At 47.4% G+C, this 26,908-nt stretch overlaps 1 protein-coding gene across 11 annotated transcripts in view; it reads left to right on the top strand.

The window, feature by feature from the left end:
* The first annotated feature begins 5,088 nt into the window (after nt 1-5,088).
* Nucleotides 5,089-26,908, top strand: part of SPATA22 (spermatogenesis associated 22) — a 1,667,071-nt gene continuing 1,645,251 nt past the window's right edge. For 2 of the 11 annotated variants that reach the window (XM_078679935.1, XM_078679931.1), the window contains exon 1: nt 5,094-5,606. Coding sequence is in view for 7 of the 11 variants with exons in the window: in XM_078679925.1 (XP_078536051.1) it covers nt 24,789-24,996 (208 nt within the window). In the remaining 4 variants the exon portion in view is untranslated. Of the gene's footprint in view, nt 5,607-6,118; nt 6,262-24,640; nt 24,997-26,908 lie in introns of those variants that run through there. The other 9 variants (XM_078679925.1, XM_078679924.1, XM_078679926.1 and 6 more) reach the window with 9 other exon arrangements.

Raw genomic sequence — 26,908 nt, 5'->3', positions numbered from 1 at the left:
ACCCGGCCCCTGCAGCTTCTCACACGCAGGCGGGCGGTCCTGGGCGCGGGCTGAGCGTCGGTCTTCTGCGCTGCTTTTCTGGTGCCACGCAGGTCAAGAGCTTGCAGATTATCACAGACCTCGGGGCACTGCTGTCATATCGAATCGCCCCAAACTTTCCTCAGCCTCACACGGTGCCCCTGAGTGATGTGTTGGTGTCCCTGAGTGATGTGGTTGTGCCCCTGAGTGGTGCTCCTGAGTGCTGTGGTGGTGTCCCTGAGTGATGTGGTGGTGTTCCTGAGTGATGTAGTGGTGTCCCTGAGTGATGTTGTGGTGTCCCTGAGTGGTGTGGTGGTGTCCCTGAGTGGTGTGGTGGTGTCCCCGAGTGCTGTGGTGGTGTCCTTGAGTGATGTGGTGGTGTTCCTGAGTGATGTGGTGGTGTTCCTAAGTGATGTGGTGGTGCCCCTGAGCGTCGTGGTGGTACCCCTGAGTGATGTGGTGGTGTTCCTGAGTGATGTGGTGGTGCCCCTGAGTGATGTGGTGGTGTTCCTGAGTGTTGTGGTGATGTTCCTGAGTGATGTGGTGATGTTCCTGAGTGATGTGGTTATGTCCCTGAGTGATGTGGCGGTGTTCCTGAGTGATGTGGTGGTGTCCCTGAGTGATGTGGTGGTGTCCCTGAGTGATGTGGTGGTGTTCCTGAGTGATGTGGTGGTGCCCCTGAGTGATATGGTGGTGTTCCTGAGTGATGTGGTGGTGCCCCTGAGTGGTGTCCCTGAGTGATGTGGTGGGGTCCCTGAGTGATGTGGTGGTGCCCCTGAGTGGTGTCCCTGAGTGATGTGGTGGTGTCCCCGAGTGCTGTGGTGGTGTCCCTGAGTGATGTGGTGGTGTTCCTGAGTGATGTGGTGGTGCCCCTGAGTGATGTGGTGGTGTTCCTGAGTGATGTGGTGGTGTCCCTGAGTGATGTGGTGGTGTTCCTGAGTGATGTGGTGGTGCCCCTGAGTGATGTGGTGGTGTTCCTGAGTGATGTGGTGGTGTCCCTGAGTGATGTAGTGGTGTCCCTGAGTGATGTGGTGGTGTCCCTGAGTGGTGTCCCTGAGTGATGTGGTGGTGTCCCCGAGTGCTGTGGTGGTGTCCCTGAGTGATGTGGTGGTGTCCCTGAGTGATGTGGTGGTGTCCCTGAGTGGTGTCCCTGAGTGATGTGGTGGTGTCCCCGAGTGCTGTGGTGGTGTCCCTGAGTGATGTGGTGGTGTTCCTGAGTGATGTGGTGGCGTCCCTGAGTGATGTGGTGGTGCCCCTGAGTGGTGTCCCTGAGTGATGTGGTGGTGTCCCCGAGTGCTGTGGTGGTGTCCCTGAGTGATGTGGTGGTGATCCTGAGTGATGTGGTGGTGCCCCTGAGTGATGTGGTGGTGCTCCTGAGTGATGTGGTGGTGTCCCTGAATGATGTGGTGGTGTCCCTGAGTGATGTGGTGGTGTCCGAGTGATGTGGTGGCGTCCCTGAGTGATGTGGTGGTGCCCCTGAGTGGTGTCCCTGAGTGATGTGGTGGTGTCCCCGAGTACTGTGGTGGTGTCCCTGAGTGATGTGGTGGTGTTCCTGAGTGATGTGGTGGTGTCCCTGAGTGATGTGGTGGTGTTCCTGAGTGATGTGGTGGTGTCCCTGAGTGATGTGGTGGTGCCCCTCAGTGATGTGGTGGTGCCCCTGTGTGATGTGGTGGTGTCCCAGAGTGATGTGGTTATGTCCCTGAGTGATGTGGCGGTGTTCCTGAGTGATGTGGTGGTGCCCCTGAGTGATGTGGTGGTGTTCCTGAGTGATGTGGTGGTGTCTCTGGGTGATGTGGTGGTGCCCCTGAGAGATGTGGTGGTGTCCCAGAGTGATGTGGTGGTACCCCTGAGTGATGTGGTGGTGTTCCTGAGTGATGTGGTGGTGTCCCTGAGTGATGTGGTGGTGTCCCTGAGTGATGTGGTAGTGTCCCTGAGTGATGTGGTGGTGCCTCTGAGTGATGCGGTGGTGTTCCTGAGTGTTGTGGTGATGTTCCTGAGTGATGTGGTGATGTTCCTGAGTGATGTGGTTATGTCCCTGAGTGATGTGGTGGTGTTCCTGAGGGATGTGGTGGTGTCCCTGAGTGATGTGGTGGTGCCCCTGAGTGATGTGGTGGTGTCCCCGAGGGCTGTGGTGGTGTCCCTGAGTGATGTGGTGGTGTTCCTGAGTGATGTGGTGGTGTCCCTGAGTGATGTGGTGGTGTTCCTGAGTGATGTGGTGGTGTTCCTGAGTGATGTGGTGGTGCCCCTGAGTGATGTGGTGGTGCCCCTGAGCGATGTGGTGGTGTTCCTGAGTGATGTGGTGGTGCCCCTGAGTGATGTGGTGGTGTTCCTGAGTGATGTGGTGGTGTCCCTGGGTGATGTGGTTGTGTCCCTGAGTGATGTGGTGGTGCCCCTGAGTGATGTGGTGGTATTGCTGAACGCTTCCTCCTGGTCACGTGACTGCATGCAAGCCGCTTTCTGAGCAAGTTGTCATGGCAACTGATGATTTCTATTACTGCAACGTGTTCTGTTTCACATTATGCCCCTGTCACTTGCTTGGAAATTTCCAGCGAAAATATGTATTTATGAGGAGAAAGCTCAAAATCTACTGCAGGAGGGGAGGCGGAAACAGAGCGGGTGAGAATGGGGGGCAGAGATAAGGAAACTTTGAGGAGGAGGCAGAACTTATGGCGACTTTAGGTAGTGCTGGGGAGGGGGGCGGGGGTGCACTGTTTTAAAGCCCCTATGGGCATGGGTTTACGCAGCTCCTGGCGGTATGCCCTTCAGAGCTCCAGTATGGCTGCATTTTAGTAATGCACAACGTTTTCAGTCTTTCCATTGGAATAAACTTCCGCAGTCCATTCGCTCAATCCAGGAAGAACTCCCCTTTCGTAAGGCTTTGAAAACACACCTCTTTTGCTAAATCTTATGGAGAAAGAGTCATTCCACCCGCTGGAGCGCCGGGACACCCCGTTGGGGTAGCTGCGCGCTATATAAGAGACACTAAATAAATAAATGGTTTTCCATTTGGTGTCATCCAATTGGTACTGTTCAGCTGACCCAAGACTACGCGATCCAGCATGCACCACTGTAGTTACAGAAAGCCTAAGACTGGAAATGATGGAGTCCTGAGACCAGCTGCCCCAATGAACAAATGGCACCAGGGCCCCGAGGCAAGTCATCCAAACGTTTTGGGTTGCTGTAACCATATTTTTCACTCGGTTCTTTATTTCAGTGCTCTTTACATTGTCACCGGTGGTCTATGTAGTGATAGGTGAATGTGCTTTGTCTTGATTCTCATTGTTTTTTCCCCTCTGTCTCTGGACCGATCTTTCATGTATGGGTGGGATGGTGCCTGCCGTTGGGTTGAAAAGGGGAATCGAGAGAGAAAGAAGAGATGGCGAGTCAGAGTGAAGGGTAGAGAAAGAGGTGAAGTAAGGGGAAGAGGGTGAGACAAATGGAAGACAGACTGCAGCAAAAAAGATGGCAAAGAAGACAGAGGTGCAGCTATGGAGGCCGTGGCATCCCGGGAGGTATATAAGTTCAAGTATTTAATAAAAAGCGAGTGAGGGAAGGGGCGAGTGAAGCAAGGAAGAGATGAACGTTAGAAGTGGTGAACAAAGGGACAGCAGAAAGAGAAGCAGAGGAAAGAGGAAAAGCAGAAAGCAACCGGGATATTTAGGGAAGACAGAAAGAGAGCGATTGGAGGGACAGTAGTCTCAGAGGGTAGAGAGACACAACAAAGAACAAGTAAATAAAGGCTCAGGGTGAAATAGATGCAAATCACACCAAAAACATCATCAGTAACGAGCATGTCAGAGAGGCAGCAGCCGCGAGACACGCTCTGTGGAGGGGGAGGGGCGAGCAAGACAGAGGCAGAGCGAGCCACCGATGCGGAGGGGGCTGGGGAGGGGCGGCTGGGGAGGGCCTAGACACGGTGTGGGAGGAGGGGGCTGGTGACGCGAGACACAGCCAGACCAACGCGAGAGCAGGGAAAGACACTGTATAGGGAGAGAGGGGCATTCCTTTGAAGTCTGATGCGGCGGGCGGGGGAGCGGAAGCCTTTGAAGTATGATGGGGGAGCGGCAGCTTTAAAGTCTGATGCGAGGCACAGACAAATGGTGGTTTGTGACGTCACTGGTTTGTGCACGCGTCTGTCTCTAATGAACTGTGGCTAATCCGCAATTTTGGTAGAGTTTTCGGACCGCTTACTAGAATCTCGACAAACAAGCATTGCTAAAGCAATGCTTTAGGTCGAGACCTAAAAATATAAAGTATACCAGGCATAAAATGTAGACCAACATGACATCATCCATAAATACTGTGCATACTATGCACTCCTGAGGTCATACTCATTATTCTGACCATGTAAGGTAAAATAACATATACCATAACATCAGGGCATGAAATGCAGCAGTTGGGTTAGGAAAAACACCTAAATCATCAAAGATCATCATAGGCACCGAAATCAAAAGTCAAAAAGGTTTATTGCATAATTAATTAAAATATATTAGATATAATTTTAGTAAAAATATATTACATTTTGTATTCTTATTTATCATGTGAAAATTGTAATAATTTTAATTAATTATGCAATAAAGCTTTTTGACATAGGCACCGAAATCATGAAATATCAGCATAAACACATCAGCAACAGTAAACCCATGTAGTCAAATGAACTGCTGCGCTCCTATTAGTGGTGTTATGGTGATGTGTATGAGCCCTGGTGAGAAAGATGGTTTGCTGGTATAAACCTAGGCCCAAAAAGATGCAGGCGCTCACAAGTTACAGTATTGTCCTATTGGGGGTCTTCTCCCGACCGATATGGAGCGAAGCCCAGCATTTACTGAGCACCAGTACCTGGGGGCAACCACGGCCTCTCTGGACCAGCAAGAACATGCCATAAAGCACTACTCTAGGACTAGTCTCCCTACAGAGCCTTCATGGTAATTTAATCTCTGTACCAAGGCAACTAGGTATCTGCGACGTCCAAAGCAGCAGAAGTGCTGTGTAGAACGTTGTAACTGCCCAGGTACATATAAAAGTTCACCAGTCTGTCTGGCCCATTAAGTAAATCAGGAAGCCGGGGCTAGCAGGGGTGCTCTTGGGTTACAGCCCGCAAACAACAACCCCCCAACCAGAGTCAAAGGTAAAATGGTTGGTGCTCCTTTTAGGAGATTTACGGTACTGTTGCTCGCACCACCACAGCCGCCTCTACCTCAGAGGATGGCGAGACTCCAATCTGTCCCACGAAGACCGGAATGCGACAACTAATGCCCCCCGCCCCAACGTCCCCTCGTTTCATTTTGTGGGTGACGTTGTGCTCCGGTTACCACGCCTATGAAGCGGTCGCCTCCAGTTTGACTGAACACCATTAGTGGAGAGGAGAGCGATCCTTGTGCGTACCACCACAGGAGACGGATACCGGGGGGCCTGGTGGCGAGGCGGCTTTGGAGAAGCTACTTAGGGGGTCGTGGGACGGCGAAAGAAACCCAAAAGCCAGCCGAGGTTTATCCAATTGCCCTCTGGCAGGTGGCGGCAGTTACTGGCGCCCCTCCCCCAATTCGCCGGGCCTTTGCTAAACCGACGCCACGTGACCTGCGACCCAGGTATTTAGTTATTTTTTGTTGTGGCATTGCTTCGCTTATATTTTTAAATTCTGCCGCAAACTTCTTCCTGGTTTAATTGTGACCAGACACTGCGCATTGTTTTCGAGATAAGCACAGTTAAATTGTATTTTACCACACACCAGGCAGCTGCGTATTTGGACATTTAAAATGTATGCATTTCGTGTCTGTGCTCCTAATGCTTATCCGCAACAGTTGACTTGTAGTTATTATTTTTTTTCTGAGGCTTAATAAAAGCCTCGTGTATTTTTTACTTTTTGGCCTTTCTGATCTGTATATTCATTGCGTTCCAATCACTTTGGTTCAAGCTGTTCCATAAAACTGAAAACACTTTCATCCTATCAGAGACTGCTAGTTTCTAATAGCAAGAGGGTATGTTTTTTATGGATATGGGTTTGTTTGTATAGTTTTATGGAGCAGAACTCGACCCGAGGTTTTTTTTTTACAAGGGCATCTGTTATATTACATAGGGTCACATTTGTGTTTTCATTTAGGAATGGGAAGCTTACGTTATTTGCCGAGAATCACATGATGTTGAGCCCACGCCGGACATTGATCCTGGTTCCTCGGTTCCAAAGACAGTAGTTCTGGCCATAATGCCAGATCTTATCGAGGTACTATCTGGTAGTTCCTGCAGGTATGATGTATGCTCGTCTGTGCCACCAGTGTTTTAGGTATAGGCTGTATTTTTGCAATCCCTGTCCGTATGGTTTTCACAATGGAGTGCGTCCTCTGGCTTTTCCTAAGTTATCTCGATCTACCACGATTTGAGGCTGTCTTCTGGTAGAGCGCGCAGGTCACCCGACCAATACCATATGCACATCGGGCCCATATATTTCAATTTACCATATTCATTAATCGGGTAACCTACACACTACTAAACCAGTAACCCTGTTCCTTCCTATTTCATTTCCAGTGTACCCGACTTACCAATCCACTGTTACGGGTACCTATGATCACAATGGATCAGGGAGCTAGCTGTAAAAGAAAGGCGGTCACAAATCTATAATACCTTTATATTCCTTGCACTCATATAATAACCACAGACTCAGGAAGTTTCAAAAACCTTTATCTAAACTTCGTCAAATTCAGAAAGCATAAGATTTACAGTAAGTAAACAGTCAATAACCAAGATTATAAAGAGCACGTAGCCATAAAGGAAGTAAATGAAACCAACCATTTATGAGTCTAAAGGAAGGTAAGAACAGGGAACATGCTAGTCAGCAGTTTCAGAATTTAGACTTGATATGGAGTAACTAAAGGACGGGGAAAAATAAGGTACATACTAGAAATTCAAAGTTGAATTACCCCTGAAATATGGATCCGAACAAGAACTTTAGTTTGTTTTATGAAAACTCTGGGATACCATGCAACTATGGGGAAGGTAAAAGTGGAACACGCTAATATTCCAGAACCATCATTTCATTTAGCTAAAGGAGGGTAAGGAAAAAAGGAACATCTATATTTCATGAACTGTATGCAGGAACGTGCTTAAAGGATAGGGAGAAATTGGAACATGCTAGTATAACAACGATAATATATGACCTTTTCATCTATCAATTCAAAAAGAAAGCATGGAAAATCAATATGCAAGAGTACGTCTTTATTAAAGCAAAGAAAAAGAGTGAAGGATGCAGAATAGGTTTTCCCAGCACTATATTTACCTAGTATGGTGTGAAGACCAACCCTGGCCACGGATCAGTTAAGGACAGGAGAAACCCCAAGGAAGGACAGTCGCCAGTAGGCCAGCAGGTGCAGAACGTACACCCCAGGACAGGACAGGATGACCAGATTAGGATCAGGACAGGACCACCAAGGTAAGACCAGCACCCGCAGTTCAGAAGCAACGCCTGCGCTCCACCCTCTCTGCAGCTAACAGTCAGAACCCCGATTGGGTTATCGAATTCCCAAGCAAAGTGCTCCGCCAGCACTTAAGGTTTCCCAAACCCCCCCTGGGTCTATGGAAATTACGGACAGAGTGCTCCGCAGCTCTCTGTATCAGTCACCTATTGAGTGCGTTGGGTCAGTGACAGGTCAGCTATTCGGACAAGTCGGACAATTTCTCTAGCTAAACCTAGGCTAGTTATACTGTTTTTGGGTCTGTGTACCAACCCCTCAAATGTTGCAAGTGTAAGAATCCCCAATTTCGATTGGTCCCCAAGTAGGACAGGTCAACACACCAACCAGGATTAACTTCTACAAGTCCCAATTTGCATCTTTTGGGACCGCCTATTGAATTTGGGGTTCCCAGGATATGTGCTCTTCTCCTGACAATGGACAGTACAATTTAATATACAATTGTTACAAGTGCAGTACAATTCAGCTTCGTCCTGCTGGGTCAAAGGTTAGTTCCCATGAGCATCTTGACTGTGGCTGCCAGCTGGCTGAGTTCCACTGGTACAAGGTATTCTTCCCTCTGCCAGGATGACATGCGCAGTAGGGACTTCTAAGATGGGGTTTCAAAACATTTCCCAGGCCCAAAGGATTCGATACATGAAAAGTAAGCGAAAACAATTTAGAACACAGAAATAAATTAATACACTGTATACCAGGAATCCCTATATGGCTCCCCTTACTTTATACTAACTATAGCATTAATATTAATGCAAAAAAAAAAACAACAGTGCAAAAGGCTGCAGAGCAAGCATCGGCATGTGAGAACACAAAGCAGCCATCTTAAGTCGAGTGCGCAAGTGCGAATAGTTCCCACCAGAACTGCGAGTGCGTCACGTCACGTGAGTGTGACCAACGCATGCGCAGAAGAAAACCCCGCTAAGCAGCGGCCATTTTAGTGGCAAGCGTATTAAGGTTAATACACACATATGCAAGCTTCTCTGGGACATCCCCAATGTCTGAATAAAAGGGAAATTAGTAGGACAAACAGGTTGGTTACATTTTATTAATGTTATTCAAGGTTTTTGCATACAAGCAAGACGCTTTACGTGCGAATTCTTGCTCCATCACTTCCAGTAACACAGTTGTTTTTCATCTCACATAGGCTATGCTGTTTGCAAAGCTATTCTTCAGTCACTGCTGAGTCTGTCTGCTGGGTTGAGACATTTTCTACATTAACCCCTTGCATGCTGGTGACGAACCCCAGCCGTCACGCTCCGCGGTGCTCGTGTGCGGATGACGGCTGGGGTTCGTCACGGCCCCGCCCTGTTCGTTTGTTTACCTCACAGCGGCGGAAACAGGCCAGCATCGAAGGGGTTAAGGAACCATCCGTATAATAATATCCATCTTTCCAATCATCTAAGTGACCACTGATACCTTGATTCTTGAAATGCTGTGATTGGCACTCTTTTGCACTAATGTTTTACTAACTAACACATTGCAACTATAATTGTGCTCCATACCCGTGTCCTTTGTCTTGGAGACATTGATTTTCAGTCTTGCCCGTGGTAAGGGGCACAGTGGTGTCAGTTATAAGGTCCCAGCTGTTTGGATCTCCCTAACTCTGCTAGCAAGTATTTCAGATGCCAATGTCTGCCATCATATGCTCAGTAAAAACATATATGTAGATGTTGAAGTAGTTAAAAAGCAGTATTAGATTTTTCTGGGCCTCCTACACGATTGTTTCTGAACCAAGCAGACCTCTGAGTTTCTCACATCCATGTGTGAGTAGGCAGGCGAGTTATTTTTTTGCATTCAGTGCTTTGTAGTCATATTTATCAGATTATAAAACTGACACTATAGGTACAGAATACAGTGGGAAACCGGACCTAGCAAAGCAAATAGGTCTAACGTTGCCCCAACCCCGGCGTTCTGGATTTGTCGTTGCTAGTTATGTATCTTCATATCTTTTGCAAAACTTTGCTGATAGCAGAAACTGCAGGGTTCTGTCAGTCTAAAAAAAAAACCCTAAGATTTTTTTGATCTCTGATAGCACACTTGTTATAGCAGTTCCTGAAAGGTACTACGTTGTCCTGCAATGTGTTCCTTATGAAAGGAAGAAGGATGTCACCGTAAGGTTAGTCATTCAGCTGAAGTGAGCTGACTGACCATCTGCCCATCCAGTATGCTGCACTGGGTGGGACAAAAATGTAAATGACACAACAGGCCAGTGGAAGAAGAGGCCTGACTGAACATTCTTGCAATTTAATACTATTGCATATATAACATCAGTGAAATCCCCAGACATAAAAAACACCTGGGCTGAATAAACTACAAAAGAAATTAAGCTTGAAACTCTTTCTGTCACCTTTTTTTCCTCTCTTGACCCTTTATTCTCTCTTTTCATCTTGTACTTTTTGGCACTCTTTCGTCTCGATTTTGTTTCACCATCTTTTCATCACAGTTTTGTTATTCCTACCATGTTTCACACTCTTCTTTCTATCTTTTTTTAATCAGCATAACTAAGCTTCTTTTTAGGTCGAAGCTTGCCAGACAGCACAGCTGTCTGGTTTGCTGAAGAGATCTTGGGGAGATTCAAGAAAACTGACCTTGGAATGCATTTGCCTGTTGTTTACCATTAGCTTTGTGGTTTGTAACTCACATTTTCTGGCTTTCTATTTGCTGGCTTTATTTGCTATAGGCTGTCCAGCTTGAGTTCGCCCCTCCTGTTGCCCAAACCTTGTTTACTGTATCATTTCGAATTTGCTATATGCAAACAGGCGTTTAAATCTTGTTCTTATCTTATCACATTTGCTGTGCATTCAAAGACAGAGGTCAAATGTCAGGCTCTCTCTTTCAAGGAGCTTGATGTTTATTTTTATTTCTCTCACTTCAAAGTGAGAGAATTTGTGATAGTCCTCTTAAGTACCCATGTAAGAGGAGAGTATGTTGGAATAATATTTTCCCTCGCACATTATAACAAGCATTGGCATAGTTTAACGTTTTCCAAAAGAAGTTCAAACGAGGTATATTGTATAAGTATTTATTGGGAATAAATACAGCAAATCATCTAGTAAAAGAGCCAGGGCCAACTGACTCCAAATGGAATATGAGTCATGTAGAACCCTGGCCAATGGTGCTACATGTCACCATTGGCCAGGATGCCACACATCCCCATTCGTCAACACAAATTATACAAGTACATTGTTATCAATGAAATTTATAAAATAATATTGTAATTGTGTAATAAAGAAAATTAGAAACTAAACATAAACAACAAAAACCATTATTTACAAATGTTTGCATAAATACAACATATTCAAATGTTACCCTTGAACCAGTATTCAATTTCCATCTAGAATATCAGATTTGGTTGAGTGTATTATGTCATGACATAATCTTTACACCAGGCTGGTTTAAATTTCAATCTTGAAGTTGCTGAATTCCTGGTATCATTCAAGTTTTGATGTTTAAACAAGGTATTACATGGGCTCAATGATCTATCTGGATTAGACCATAAGCACATAGGCACTTTAACAACCTTACTCATGCTCCACACATTTCCATCAGTTAGTTCTACAACTTGGTGTCCAACTCTGATTATCTTCATAGGCATAGAAAACTTGGATTCTCCTCCAGCCTTTATTATTCTACCCTTCTTTACTCGCACCCAATCTCCAATGTTAAATTGAGACTCAGAACCATCACATTTCTGAGGTAAGATTTGTCTTTCATTGGATGGCCACTGACACATACCTTTGGAACTTCCAATTACTTTGGATTGTTCAACTTTGTTTCTCATCTCTAACATCCATGACTGGTGTAAATCGCAAACAATCTTCCTTCCCCTCATTTTCTCAAAAGGAGACACATCACCTGCCACTCTAGGAGTAATCCTATAATTCCACACTAAGGGCCAGATGTAGGTAATTCATATTTACCACCTCTTAAATACTGAATTTTACCGATTCGGTATTTAAGAAGTGGTAAATATGAAGGGGGGAGATGTAGGTATTTCCAGATGTGGAAATACCGAATCGTTAAGATTCGGTATTTACCGAATCTGGAAATACCGAATCGGTATTTCCTATTGATTCCTATGGGCTGTGAAGCCCATAGGAATCAATGGGCAATACCGATTCTGTAATTACAGAATCGGTAAATACCGATTTTAGCAAGGGTGCAGGGGGTGTCACTTTGACACCCTCTGGCACCCCTGTTTTAGGCTTCTGTGCCATGTGGCACACATACATGCCCTTAGGGCATGTATGTGTGCCACATGGCACAGGTGTACATGCACAGATGTGCATGTACACCTGCATCGGTATTTTACCATGCAATTGTATTGCATGGTAAAATACCGATTTTCAAAGCCCTGTGCCAATGTGCAATTTGGCACCTACATACCGAAAATGCATTTTCGGTAATTTTACCGACCGGTATATTTACCGATTCGGTAAAATTACCGAAAATGCCTGTTTTTTTCCCCCTACATCTCAAAATCCAATTACCGGTCGGTAACGGCCGATTTCGGCCGTTACCGACCGGTAATTGGCCACCTACATCTGGCCCTAGGTCTTTGAGAACTTGAGAACAGTTCTTACCATTTGATAAAGCTAGTTGTACACCCTCTTTCAAAACTCGTATCCATCTTTCAACAATTCCATTGCTTTGTGGATAATATACTGATGTTCTTATGTGGGAAATGCCATGTTTAATCAAGTAATCTTCCATTTGAGTGGATATTAGCTGTGTACCATTGTCAGTAACCAAGCATTTGGGAAATCCTTCTTTATCGAACACTTCATTTAAAAATTGAATGATTGTGTGAGAATCGAAATTTGCCTAGCTTACGTAACGGTAAGTTTCAATTCTATTAAGGGCACGGAGGCGAGGATTATGCTTTTCTTCCTTCGCTTTATTACATAAGTGAAAAACACAGCAGCCTTAGAAAAGCTCCAATCCATTTTCAACTGCAGAAATTAGCAACAAAAACGATTTTTCAAGGTTCCTCAGTCCAGGAATAAACCACAGCTCCCATGAGCCTTCAAACGTTAGTCCTTCAGCTATCTCCACTCCCAGTATGTTAGACAGTCCATCCTCAACTTCCTCCTCTTTCTTCGCGCTGGTTACGCACATCCCTCACTGGTCCTGTTTGGAACCGTCATTCCCTAGTGGGAAAAGAACAACGTAAGAGAAGCACCAACCATCTGGCTATAGCAAGCAATTGAGGACATCATCAAGACTGCCTTAAGGACATGCACAATGTAAATGGAAAAAGAGTTACTTACAGACATACGGGCGGGTTCATCATCGACGAACTCCAGGGTGGGATAATCCTCGCCTCCGTGTCCTTAATAGAATTGAAACTTACCGTTACGTAAGCTAGGCAAATTTCGATTCTATGTCAGGACCGGAGGCTTCGGATTATGCTGGTTTAAAGCTTATTCACTACCAATTGCGCTAGATCCACCACCGGTTTAAAATAAAACCTTTTAAACGTGGAATCTGAGGACCAATCTGCTGCACGCATTAATCCTCCAAACGAGCTCCCACTGAAAACACCTTAGAAGCCATTGCTCCCCTGGCAGAGTGAGCTCCAAAACGTTTAGTATCAATGCCTGCCTCTTGCATGACCCAACGCACCCACCTTGCAATAGTGGGGGAAGAGACTGCTCTGTGTGGTTTTCGCAGGGCAATTAGTAATTGTTGTTCGCCCGTTGGGCGTATATCTAGCGTCATGTCTTCATAAGCCTTCAAACACTGCACGACGCACAACTTGGGGGAGTCCACAAAGGCTGGGTACGAGATCGTTCGCGACGCAGACTTTGTACGACGTCCCACTTGGAAAGTAACCCCGTCCGGAGAGAACACTCGCGCCGACACGTCCAGGGCGCGTACATCCGACACCCGTCAGCAAGAAACTAAACACAGGAGCATAGCTAATTTAGCTGACAGCTCCTTCAGGGACAGATATGCGTTAGCCTGCCAGGACAGGAACAGGTTCAAGACCACATTCACATCCCAAAGGACCGAATATCGGGGCCCCGGAGGTAAAGAGAGACGAACACCCCGTAAAAGACGACAAACAAAAGGATGTTCCCCTACTGGGGAACCTTCCACGAGTTGATGGCCCGCTGAGATTGCGGAGCGCATTGCGTTAATTGTCCTATAGGCTTGACCCTTAGACGCCAATTCGGCCAGAAAGTTCAAGATTGGAACGAGTCCTGTGACCACGGGATCCAGGTCCCTTCGAAGACACCAACGCCTCCATTTAAGCCAAGCGGATTTGTAACGCTTCGCCGTGCCATCAGCCCAGGCCTTGGAGAGCAGGCCCTCAGCCGATCCCGAAAGGCCCGGGAGCGACCAACGTTTCCAGAAAGCCTCCATGCCATGAGGCGGAGAGAGCCCTGCATGGTGAGAGGATGAGGTTCTCGATCCGGGCTGAGCAAGAGGTGAGGAAACTGGGTGAGTAGGATTGGAAAATCCCAAGAAAGTTCCAGAAGAACTGGAAACCAGACTTGAGACCTCCAGAGTGGCGTAACCAACACCATCTCCACCTCCTCACGGCGCACCTGGGTCGCCTTTCGTATTATCATCGAGAACGGCGGGAACGCATAAGGCCTCTCCCGGCTCCAATCCTGGAGGAAAGCGTCCGTGGCCTCCGCATGCGGATCCGGCCTCCAACTGAAAAATCTTGGAAGTTGGTGGTCCAGTCGGGATGCAAACAGATCCACCGAAAACGGACCCCAGTGGGCGTTCAGCCACTGGAAGACCGGGATGTCCAACATCCACTGACTGGCATCCCTCAGGTGTCTGGAATGCCAGTCCGCCACTTGATTGGCCTGACCCGGCAGGTATTCCGCCGTCACTGATATGTGGTGCGAGAGGCAATAGTTCCAGAACTCTTTCGCCAAATCCGCCAGAGCTCGAGAGCGAGGCCCTCCCAGGTGGTTGACGTATCGAACCGCTGAGACATTGTCCATCCGTAACAGGACACAGGCCTTCGCGGAATCCTTGGTCCAACAGCGGACCGCGAAGGACCCCGCCAAAAGCTCCAAACAATTGATATGCAACTGTTGTTCGTCGGATGACCACGCGCCGCCGGTGGAGAACTCCCCACAACGGGCACCCCAGCCGGACCTGCTGGCATCGGACTCTATCACGAGATCCGGAGCCGATCCGAAGATCGCCCGACCATTCCAGGCCTCCATGTGCGAGATCCACCAGGACATCTCTTCCTTCACGTCCTCCGAGAGGGGTACCAACTGGTCGTAGGACATGCCCCGTCGGAGGTGTCGAGCCTTGAGGCGCTGGAGCGCTCTGTAGTGCAATGGGCCCGGGAAAATTGCTTGAATGGAGGACGACAGAAGTCCCACCACTCTGGCTACCTGTCGCAGAGATGTCCGGTCCTTGGAAATGGTCTGCCGTAACGTATGCCTGATCTTGGCCATCTTCTTCGAGGGAAGACTGAGGGAGGCTCAGACGGAATCTATGACAAACCCCAGAAAGGTAAGTCTTTGACACGGAACCAGAACCGACTTGGAGCCGTTGATGACGAAACCCAGGTTCTGGAGGAGATCTATCGCCTGCTGGAGTTGACCAGCCAAGAGCCCATCAAGAGAATATCGTCCAGATAGACGATCATCCGAATACCCTGCCCCCGCAGGAACTCTACCACCGGGTGCAGCACCTTCGTGAAGCACCAAGGGGCAGAGGAAAGACCGAAAGGAAGGGCGGTGAATTCGAATACTCTGTCCTTCCAGAAAAACTGAAGGAAACGTCGATGTGGAGGATGAATGGGTACGACCAAATAAGCGTCCTTTAGATCGAACCTCACCATCCAATCCCGAGGGAGGAGTACATCTCGAAGGAGGTGAATCCCCTCCATTTTGAAGTGGCGGTAAACAAGCCAGCCGTTGAACTCTTTGAGATTGATCACAGGGCGTTTACCCCCATCCGTCTTGTCTACGAGGAAGACATTGCTGAGGAAACCAGCGGGATGCCGCGTTGATAGGCGAATGGCCCCTTTTTGGAGTAACTCCGAGACCTCTTTGTCTATCAAGCGCGCATCTGACTCGGAAAAAATGACCGGCCGCGGAGGGCACACCTGAAATGGCTGGTCGTAGAAATCGATATGGAATCCCCGCACGGTTTGCAAAACCCATGCGTCCGCAGTGAGCGACACCCACTCCTCGTAAAAGGCCGCTAACCTGCCCCCCATGAGAACCTGGTCCGAAGACCGTACACTTACCGTTGGAGGTATGGGGTCCAGGGTTGTTGCGGAAGCCTCGACCGCCGAAGCGTTGCCCTCTTGTGGGGTAAAAGTTATTGAAGTTCGCTGAGGTCTGGTACTGGCCTCTGCCGGAGCCTTGCCCTCTACCGTTGGCCTTCTGTCCTGGGCGGCCGGTCGGGCGGCCCCTGCCCCGACCGGCCCCTTGGGAAAAACGCTGCTGGAATACTCGTTTGATGCTGGACTGTGCCCTGTCCAGCGAAGTGAAAGTAGACACGAATTTTCCGAGCTCTTTAATGAAAGGCTCGCCAAAAAGGCCGCCCTGGGCGACCGCCCCCGCTTCCGAAGAAGCCAAGTCACCTAGTTTCGGGTCCAGCTTGATAAGCAGGGATCGCCGACATTCAGTGGAGAGGGCGCAGTTGGCGTTCCCCAAAAAAATGATAACTCTCTGGGCCCAGTTGGATAAGACCTCCGGAGAAATCACTGTGCCATTGGCCTTCGCTTCCTCTGCCATGTTCAGGATTTTCGTGGCGGGCCCCACTGCATCTAACAACTTATCCTGGCATGCCCGCCAGGAACGGTCGATCCCCTTACGGGGATCCTTCATAAATTTGGCGAGGAAGGTGGCCATTTTTGCATCCAATTCGGGCGTCAGGGCCACCTTTCCCTCCAAAGTGGGCCTAGGACACTCCCCCCGCAGGCAACCCCTGGCGTCTTTCTCTAAAGGTTTGCGTAGGCGACCTGCCACGAACTTTGCCACCGTGTCTCCCGGCGTCCAGGCAGCGGATCGCGGATGCATAATTTCATCCGGGTCCAGCATGCCGGAACTGTCCCGGGGCAACTCCATGGCCGAGCCCGAGGGGCGCCACGAGCGGACCGACTCTCCATCATCGTCGGTATCCGGTGAATCGAACCCCGGAGACGGAGGCGCGGTCTCTGAAACCACCGAAGGTTCAGGGTCCACAAGCGGTGCAGGGGGGCCAGCAGTCGCCTTGGCCAAGAAAGCGTCCCGGAGACGCTCAAAGGCGCCTCTGTCCACCCCCTGGCCCCCTTCCGGAGCCCCTTCCCTGCAGGGCTTCTTTGGCGCAGGGGGGCCCTCACCTGAGGGCCCTGGGAGGCCAGTAGGTGCTGCTAAATGGGCCTGCGCCAGCTTGGCGCACTCCTCAACGATGCGCGCAGGCAACCGGTCCTCCATGGGACCCACCACCTCAGTCACACAGCGATAAATAGAGCTGTCGACTGCCTGGTAGAACTCCTCATCTTGTAAATAGGAGTGGGGTTCCTCAAAATTATTTTCTTGATCAATAATAATAATAATAATAAAATCATTTATAGAGCGCATGGTTACACTTAAAATAGTGTGTCCCCGCGCTGTGGATGAGTTCCATAGAGAACGCCCAGATAAAAACAGCAAAACACAATACGGCCACACCCTGCCCTCTACTAATGACTGGGGAAGAGGTGAGTTTTGAGTTTAAGTCGAAAGCGACTTTCGGATGGCTCCATCCGCAGATTCAGGGGGAGTTTATTCCAGTGGGTGGCTGCCAGATAGCAGAATGAGCGGCCACCCATTCTGGCTCTGAAGATACGAGGGACAGTGAATAGCATACTGCCCAAGGACCTCAGATTGCGTTTGGGACGGTGGATAGTTAGGAGTCTTTTTAAGTAGGGGGGGCCTTTCCCATGTGCAATTCGATGGGCAAAGCACATTGTCTTGAACAAAATGCGCTCTTTGATGGGTAGCCAGTGTAACTTGGCCAGAGCGTTTTTCCCCGAAGCTCTCCTGGGGAGATTAAGTACCAGACGTGCAGCCATGTTCTGCACTCTTTGAAGTTGCCCCAAACCTTTTTGACTTAGGCCGATGAAAAGGGCATTGCCATAGTCCAAGTGAGGGGTCACTAGAGCATGGACAAGGGACTTCCTAGAGTTAATGGGCAGAAGATCTAAAACCTTACGCAAGGTTTTGAGAATAGCGTAGCACTTGCCGGTGACTTTGGCAATCTGTTTTCCAAAAGTAAGTTCTGTATCCAACAGAATCCCCAAATTTTTAGCAGAGACTGCAGGTATAGGAGTCAAACCTAATTCACTCGGCCACCAGTCAGAAGACCACACCGATGTTGCTTTACCCACCAATAGCACTTCAGTCTTGTCCCCATTGAGACGAAGACAGTTGTTATTCATCCAGCTCGTGACAGCTGAGAGACAGGCGGAAAAGTTCCTCGCTGTCTCATCATGTCCCTGGGTTAGTGTGATCATTAGTTGTGTATCATCGGCGTAGGTGATGATATCTACGCCAAATGATTCCACCAACTTTGCAAGGGGTTCCATGTACAGATTGAACAATGTAGGGCTCAAACTGGAGCCCTGAGGAACCCCATGCTTCAGCTGTCTTGGTGACGATTTAAATGGGGGGGCAGTGGATTTGAAAGCTCCGTTTCTCTAAGAACGACTTAAGCCATTCATAGGCGTTGCCCTTGACTCCAATCTCAGATAGTCGTGTCAGCAGCGTGGTGTGCGATACGGTATCAAATGCCGCACTTAAGTCTAATAACACCAACGCAGCTGTCTGCCCTTTATCTGCTATCTGACGCAGTACCTCGGTGGAATACAGGATGGCAGATTCCGTCGAGTATTGGGTTCCGTCGAGTGATCCATGCTGCCGCGCTAACCACCAAGCACCTGATGCAAACCAGCACTAATAACAAGACCCTCCCACCAGAGGGTGTCAGAGAGCAAATATGGGCAGACTATGCAGACTGCAATAACTGTTTGGGCCAGAAAAAACTGGCAAGGTAGGCCAAACGCCAAAGCCCCCAAACACGCTGACCCTCCACGCAGGGACCGGGTCCAACCACCCCCAATGCGCGTTTCACCACACAAGCGTCCAAAACGTGTTCTCGCCGAATCGGCGCTTCACGCGGTCTCTGCCGCTAATACAGACCCCGCAGGGCGTCACAGAAAGATAAAATAGGGGCCAAATACAGACCCGGTATACCGGGCGTTGAGGGGTGGAGAGGGCAAAGCTCCGTAGCTGGCCGGCTCCTCCGCGCGTCTCCCCCGAGTGAAGGGACGCACCGAGGAGCAGGCGAGATGTACAGGCGCCCTCTGGCGGGCGCCAGTACCACCGCACCGCCGCGGGGACAAAAGCCGCGAAAGGAGCGAAAACGGTCCCGCGGTTAGGGGCTCTGTGAAGAAAAAGGCATTCCGAACACCGCAACAGAGCCCAACACACCTCCCGTCCGACCGTGGACAAGAATGTACATAAATATAGCCCAATAAAACAAGGAAAGAATTGCACTTAACTGACTGCTGCGTGAGCAGCGAAGAAAGAGGAGGAAGTTGAGGATGGACTGTCTAACATACTGGGAGTGGAGATAGCTGAAGGACTAACGTTTGAAGGCTCATGGGAGCTGTGGTTTATTCCTGGACTGAGGAACTTTGAAAAATCGTTTTTGTTGCTAATTTCTGCAGTTGAAAATGGATTGGAGCTTTTCTAAGGCTGCTGTGTTTTTCACTTATGTAATAAAGCGAAGGAAGAAAAGCATAATCCGAAGCCTCCGGTCCTGACATAGAATCAACTTGGTGAACTAACTTAATTTCTGGCCACTGAGAAAATTGATCAATAAGAACAATTACATACATCTGACTTTTGGACAAACAAATTGGACCAGCAATATCAAGAGAAACTCTTTCCCAAACACTTCCAGGTCTTGACACAGAAGCTTTTTCATACTTAACAACTTTTTGTGACTTATCACTAATAGCACAATCCATACAAGATCTAACTTTTGACTCGATAGACCTGTCGATGGCTGGCCACCAAAATTCAGATCTCAATCTGTTCTTCATGCTGGACATCCCAGGATGTCCTACGTGGGCCAAGCTTAATACCTGTTCCTGTAAATCCTTCGGTACCACTGATTGTACACCACGAAATAATATGTCATCAATAACTGACAATTCATTGGGTACATAGAAATAAGGCAATAATTCCTTATCTAAATCTTTTTTCAATGGCCATCGGGTTGAACTATATTTAATAACTTCTTGAATTTCCTCATCAGTTGCACAAGCATTTTTCCATTCATCTTGTTTGATACAACCATTAGATACCATACAAACCGAAATGACTTTTTCAGTTTTCTCATCAGGAATGTTTGAGACACAATCTTCTTTGATTGGCAAACGGGATAAACAATCTGCTAAAATATTCTTAACACCTGGAATGTACTCTACATTAAAATGGAAATCCTGCAGTTTGTAATGCCATCTGGCAATCCTTGGTGTGGCTTTTCCACAACCCTTAGTGGTAAACAATTCCACCAATGGACTATGGTCTGTTCTTACTTTAAATGTAGTACCATATACATATTTCCGGAAATGCTCTATGCCCCACCAGCATGCCATTGTTTCTTTTTCAAGAGTTGAATATTTAACTTCAGCATCACATAGAGGTCTAGATGCAAATGCAATTGTTACTAACTTGCCATTCTGATTTTGCATCAAAACTGCCCCAATACCAATATTACTGGCATCAGCAATGATGACAGACTTACAATGCGTGTCAAATGTTGCTAATGAAGAAGTCGAAGATAATTCTTTCTTAAGATTTGAAAATTCTGTAGCACAATTTTCACACCAACAAAATGTTTGATTTTTTTTCATTAAATTTCTCATATGATTAGTCTTATCCGAAAATAATGGAATACATTTGGCATAATATTCAGCCAGACCCAAAAAAGATCTGAGCTGATCTTTAGTTTGAGGTTCGGGAGCTTCTACAATTGCTTTTACCAAATTTTGTTTGGGAGATATACCTTTACCACTAATATTATGACCCAAATAACCAACAGAGCTCCTTTCAAATTTACATTGTTCTTTAGTAAGAGTCATTCCACAGTTTTGCAAAATATTAAGTACCTTACATAAAGTTTCAGTATGGTCTTGCTTATTGTTTCCAAAAACCAAAATGTCATCCTGAAAGTACAACGTATTTTTGACATCTTTAAACAATTTGTGCATTACTCTCTGAAATACTGCAGAGGCTGATATTAGACCAAAGGGCATCCTTTTGTACCTAAAAGCACCTTCAGATGTTAGAAAAAAGGGGTGTACGGTTTACTATCCTCATGCAAAGCAATCTGGCGATAGGCATTAGATAAGTCCAGTGTCGAAAATACAGTAGCACCTTTTAAAGCTGAAAACATCTCATTAATATTTGGTAGGGGATGTCGATCTAACCACACACCCACATTTAAATCTCTTAAATCAATACATAATGTAATTTTTCCGTTGGGCTTATGAACGACAACCACTGGAGACAACCATTCGGATGACTCAATCTCTTCAATTATGTCTAGACTACACAATCTATCCAATTCTTCTTTTACAGCTTGTCTCATAGATAAAGGATAATTACGAACTTTATGGACTTTAGGTGTACTATTTTCTTTCAAGATTATCTTATGAACAAAATCCTTCAATAAACCTAGTTTAGATGCAAAAACATTCGGAAACTATTTCTCCCAGTCAGTTATCTTATCACCATTAACTTGAGCAATAAAATCACTGTAACCTAATACCTGCTTAGGATGGTTGGGATCTAAAGTGATGAGCAAATCTCTTTGCTGTGGCCATCCTAATAAACAAGAACCCTCTTTGGCATCATACACATTGGCTGAAATGGTTATACCTCTAAAAAAATTAAAAAATATCCCAAAACCTCAATGGGTCTGTTGCCGTAGCCAACTAGTCTAATATCAGGAGGCAATAATTTAGTATTGGGAAATTTCTCAAGATATTTATCACCAATTAAAGTGTGGCGAGCACCAGAGTCTGCCTTTACTTCATCCACATTGATAACACAAAATGGGGAATTGACTTCATAAATCCAAAGCATAAGTTCCTCATCTAAAAGATCACAGGCACAAATATGGTGACAATCACATAGAGATGCTGCAACATGCACCTCCAGACAACAAATGGCATCAGATTTCACGCGAAACATACAGACTTGTGAAATCTCTCTGATCTGAGCAGGTTTATTAGAAAATCTAATAATGTAAAGAATGCTAGGGCTATCATACAAAAAGAGACAACTACTTAGGTCATAATTGAAGAGAAGATGCTATGGTGACACACATGGATAGACTACTGATTTAGAAAAGTACAAAGTTTATTTATTTATATAATGATATTTCATTGTTTAGTATTTCTTAGACAGACACATATAAGGAGAAAATTATTCCTGTCAAAGCATAAAAATCTTAGCACATCTCTCACAGTCGCACAACAATCTTACCGCTATCATACAAAACCATACATACTAAAGTCACACAAAATATACAGAAAATTGTCACAGTTCATATATCAGAAATGAAGGGGACCGGAGAAATTTGATAATTATATTAAGATAAATTGTCCGATCCTTTAGAGTTGAGCAGATGTAAGGCTGACTCTACGCGCGTTTCGACAGATCCACTGTCTTCATCAGGAGTTACATCTATACATGTTGTGCTCATGTGTCTGTAATCTGAAGTCCCCAAGGCTAGGGGTCTCAAGGATTTAAAAATGCTGCTGCTCGATGAGAATTTCTGATGATATTTCAAAGGTATTCCGAATGAGGGAACACTAGGACGGAAGCGGTCTTAAAATGTTCAAAGACGATGTAAAGATGAAAGGATAATTCACTCCCTGCAAGCTGAATTGCCAGATCTGTAAGGCAATGCTACTTTCTCGAGCCCGAGAAAAAGTGTCCAAAGTAGAGGCTGTTGAGTGCAGGATTAGGGCGTTGTTGAAGATAACGATGATTCCGGTAGCGATACTTGAAAAAAGCCAAAGATGCTGCTTGTTGGGCAAATCCCTCAAACCTCCAGCCACGAGCAAGCTGATGTGCTCGGTAATTAGATCTAATTACCGAGCTCATCAGCTTGCTCGCGGGGTCGGAGAAGTGGGCTCCAATAGGGGTCGGAGAAGTAGGCTCCAATATAACTGAGAATTAATGGGTGTCTCATTTTGTAGGTATATTTAAAAACACATCGAGCCAGTTAGACCCCCATGACAGGCTCACGGATAAGGAAACATTGATGTTCTCCGTGAATGAATTTAAGGGGGGTATTGCTAACCTGACCAATAGAAAAGCACCAGGCCCGGACGGTATTCCCCCGGACCTTTTTAAATCCAAACCCTCGTTTTGGGCCGAGATCCTGACCACCGTGGGAAACGCTGCAGCCAAAGGAGGATGCCCTGAGTCCTGGGGCGTCTCGACGATCGTCCCTGTGCACAAAAAAGGGGACCGAAACAGCACACTGAATTACAGGCCAATCTCTCTGATTGACTCTGTTGTTAATGTCATTGGGGGGGCAATTTTAAAAAGATTGTGTACCTGGGCGGAGGACAACAACGTTATCTCGGGCATTCAGTACGGGTTCCGCCCAGGGCATTCTACCATGGCCCAATGTCTAAACCTCTATTCCATCATAGGGAAGTACAGCATGGCTCGCTCTGGATCCGTCTACATGGCCTACATGGACCTCTCATCCGCCTTTGATAGCGTCAATCGGGGAAGGCTGTGGTGGTCCATGGAGGCCATGGGGGTGGAGCGCGCCTTGATTGATTAGGTCTCGGCTAAGCGTGCGGAAGCGCATCTCCGCCGAGAACCTATTGTCGGCGTGTGTGCTTTCCAGGAGACAATCCTAGCCGCGCGCATCGCCTTGGAGGCGATTTCAAACTGACACGCGCACAAGTACGAGCGCTGTTGCAAGTTTCTTGCAATGCGCGCAGCTCCACTACAACACACGCATGCGCATACACATAAACACACACACAAGGGCACACGCACGCACATACATACAGAGACACCCCCCCCACACATACACACACGCACGCACACACAAGTGCACCTCCCCTCCCCCGCCGCCAGCGTCACCGTCGCACACATACAAACACACACGAGCATACACACACACACACACACACACACGAGTGCACCAAGCCCCCCCAGCCCTTTAGAACTTACCTGGCCAATCTCGGGGGACTCTGCTCTCAACACGCGGCGCGCAACCTCCTGCTGGCGGCCCCGGGGCTCTCCACCGCTCACAGGAGCCCCGGGCCGCGAGACACATTGACTCCGCCTGCCTCCTCTTCCGGTCCGGACACGGCCCCGCCCCGTCACAGGCGACCTTGCCTGACTTCCGGTGCGGCCGCGGCGGGATTCCGGGGGCATTTTCTGACAATCTCATCACAGAGACGTAACTGGTATGCCCGTCTCATAATAGTGTCACGCAACGTGTCACATTTTGTCTAACACAAGGCATTGATATTTCACACAGTGGCACTACTATAATAACAGAAATGCCACAACTACGAAATATGTAAACGTGGCCATATTATATAGGAGCAAACAACTGGCAGGTCACGGGTGGGTTAAAAAAATGATGCGTGAGTAACCAGAATTACAGTTCACCTAGTGCAACTCATTAAGCAATACCCAAAAGGTCGTTTATGGTGCAGAAGTGCCGCTGGATGAACAGCGTCATTCCAAAGCAAACACAAGCAAGGTGGTATTTTATACACATGGCTCGGCCATGTTGAAATTTCAAGTTTTTACTTTATGTCAAACAGCAAACGTTTATTAACTTACTTATGTAGCACATTTTCTAGGAAAGGTTTTCTACCGACGTCTTAAGTACATTCTCACTAATAAATTCGAAATATTTTTCTTACAACTAATGTATTTAGTATATTTATAGCCAAACAACCAATTTATATACGGATGTCTTTCTTTATTGAGTTATTGCCATGAGTTGTAAGATTGTAAAGAGAGAGTCTTCATTATTTGCACGCGTTTCCCATTATATGAAACTAACAGTATCTGCAGGAAGCGCACATGTTTTTTTCAAGAGGAAGCCGAGTGACCGCTAATTTCGTCTGTCTTTTATTTCTATAACAGCTGCCTCCATGGCTCCCAGAGTAAACAAAACCCGTCTGACTTTTGACCTGCTCCCGTAGTAGCTTGACCAATCAGAGAGCGCCCTGTTGTCTCTGCAGGATTTCCCCATGTCCCCTCCTGTACCTAGGTCTACGTCAGCAGAGCCAAGATGGCGGTGTCCATGAAGCGGCTTCAGCTCTCTCCCGTAGCCCGGGGACTGTCATTAGTTCTATTGTTCTGCCTCCACCTGAGCTCCGCTGAACAGGGCACTGATACCCCCTCAGTCCTGCATCGCAGATTTGAATATAAGTACAGTTTCAAGGGACCGCACCTTGTGCACAGCGATGGAAGCGTGCCTTTCTGGATCCACAGTGGAAGTGAGTATGCCAGAAACATACTTTTCAAAGAGTTGGTGAAAAGATAGACTGCCTATATACATAGCAAAGCGACTGTCTATGTGCGCTTTATCTGGCACCGAGAGCCTTGACCAGGGCGAATGTTTTCTGCACTGCGGTTGTGATAACAAAAAAGCGAGTGTGTGTATGTTTTCCGGGGAAAGACCAACATCTTATTTACATGCATTCACCTGCCTCTTCTGAGTTATTAGCAGATGTGCCACTACAGAGGGTTAATCAGTTAAAACCAAAAGCATTGCAGAGTGTAAATGTGCACGATAGGTAACCTCGCAGGATTAGTCCTTGTGTCTCCAGAATCTACCTTTTGTACTATCATTTTATAACTCACAGAATGACCTTGCCATGTGCTAGAAAATGATAGAGGGGCATTGGTATGTGGGTCAAACTGATTGCTAGCACTTGTTCCAATAGAAATGCGAAGCGACTTCCTCAGTAAGCTAAATGATGGTCCCATTAGATTGTATCTGAGCCCGTTAGACTACGTGTACTCAGGCTGTGCTCCAGAATTCTGGATATAGCATGATCATGGCAAGGCATGGATGGGCCAAGAAGATGTGCTGTCAATATGCACAACTGTGTGCCTGGTTTATCCCTTTCTGCTTGTGTCAATGAGTTAAAGTCAGCAAGGACACGAAGTGGGTGGAGGGTACTGCTGGCCTGGTGGTGGCGGTTGTCAATTCGGGGTGGGCATGCTGGGCACGGAAGAAAGACGGGCTGGCAAGAGATGGGTGGAGAGGTGCGCAGCCTGCGGCGGTGGACAGGAACGTTTGTATAGAAGGCTTCTTGATATGTCCAGGCAAGATCGCACCCTTTTTTTATTATATATTTTTTTTAAAGCTTTGACTGGTGCCAAAAACCCCGCTGGTAGTGGTCTCCAGAAGGCACCACGCTCCAAAAGTGAAATCCGTATCCTAATACGAGCATACAAGAGGATTTGATCCCAGCCCCGTGCCCCTAATCCCCCAGACCAACAAATCTGTAGCAGAATACACAAATATAGTCTGCCTATCCTCATTCAGGAATTAATGTATGCTAATCCTGACCCAAGAGCACTTGTGTGAGAGGTACACTGTAGCCGTCAAGAGCGCTCAGGGGCACCACTCCGGGGCACCACCACATCACTCGGGGACACCACCACATCACTCAGGGACACCACCACATCACTTGGGGACACCACCACATCACTCAGGGACACCACCACATCACTCAGGGACACCACCACATCACTCGGGACACCACCACATATCACTCGGGGACACCACCACTCATCACTCGGGGACACCACCACTCATCACTCGGGGACACCACCACCCATCACTCGGGGACACCACCACATCACTCGGGGACACCTCCACATCACTGAGGGCCACCACCACATCACTCAGGGGCACCACTCGGGGGCACCACCACATCACTCAGGGGCACCACCACATCACTCGGGGACACCACCACATCACTCGGGGACACCACCGCATCACTAGGGGACACCACCGCATTACTCGGGGACACCACCGCATTACTCGGGGACACCACCGCATTACACGGGGACACCACCACATCACTCGGGGACACCACCACATCACTCTGGGACACCACAAATAAAACAATTACAGTTAATTGCGTTTGTGCCTGGGTGTTAATGGATTTTATTGTCTATGGCCTGGCAGCCCCATTCCTAGAAGGAGATGGTGAATGGTCTTTTCTTTTTGCACGTTATTTATGGTCTGGTGGACGTGGTACAGGTAGGCTTTTTTATTTATTTATTAGTTTTCACTTTTATATGGCGCAAACTTTACCCGCAGGTATCAGAGTGCTTTAAATCAACATGCTTCTAACAAGCAAGACTAGCACTCTATATGACTGCCAACGTTGC

Source organism: Lissotriton helveticus, chromosome 3_1, assembly GCF_964261635.1.
Source record: "Lissotriton helveticus chromosome 3_1, aLisHel1.1, whole genome shotgun sequence".
Taxonomy (NCBI): domain Eukaryota; kingdom Metazoa; phylum Chordata; class Amphibia; order Caudata; family Salamandridae; genus Lissotriton; species Lissotriton helveticus.
The sequence above is the reverse complement of the archived record's forward strand: the minus strand, read 5'-3'. Positions and strand labels throughout refer to the sequence as shown.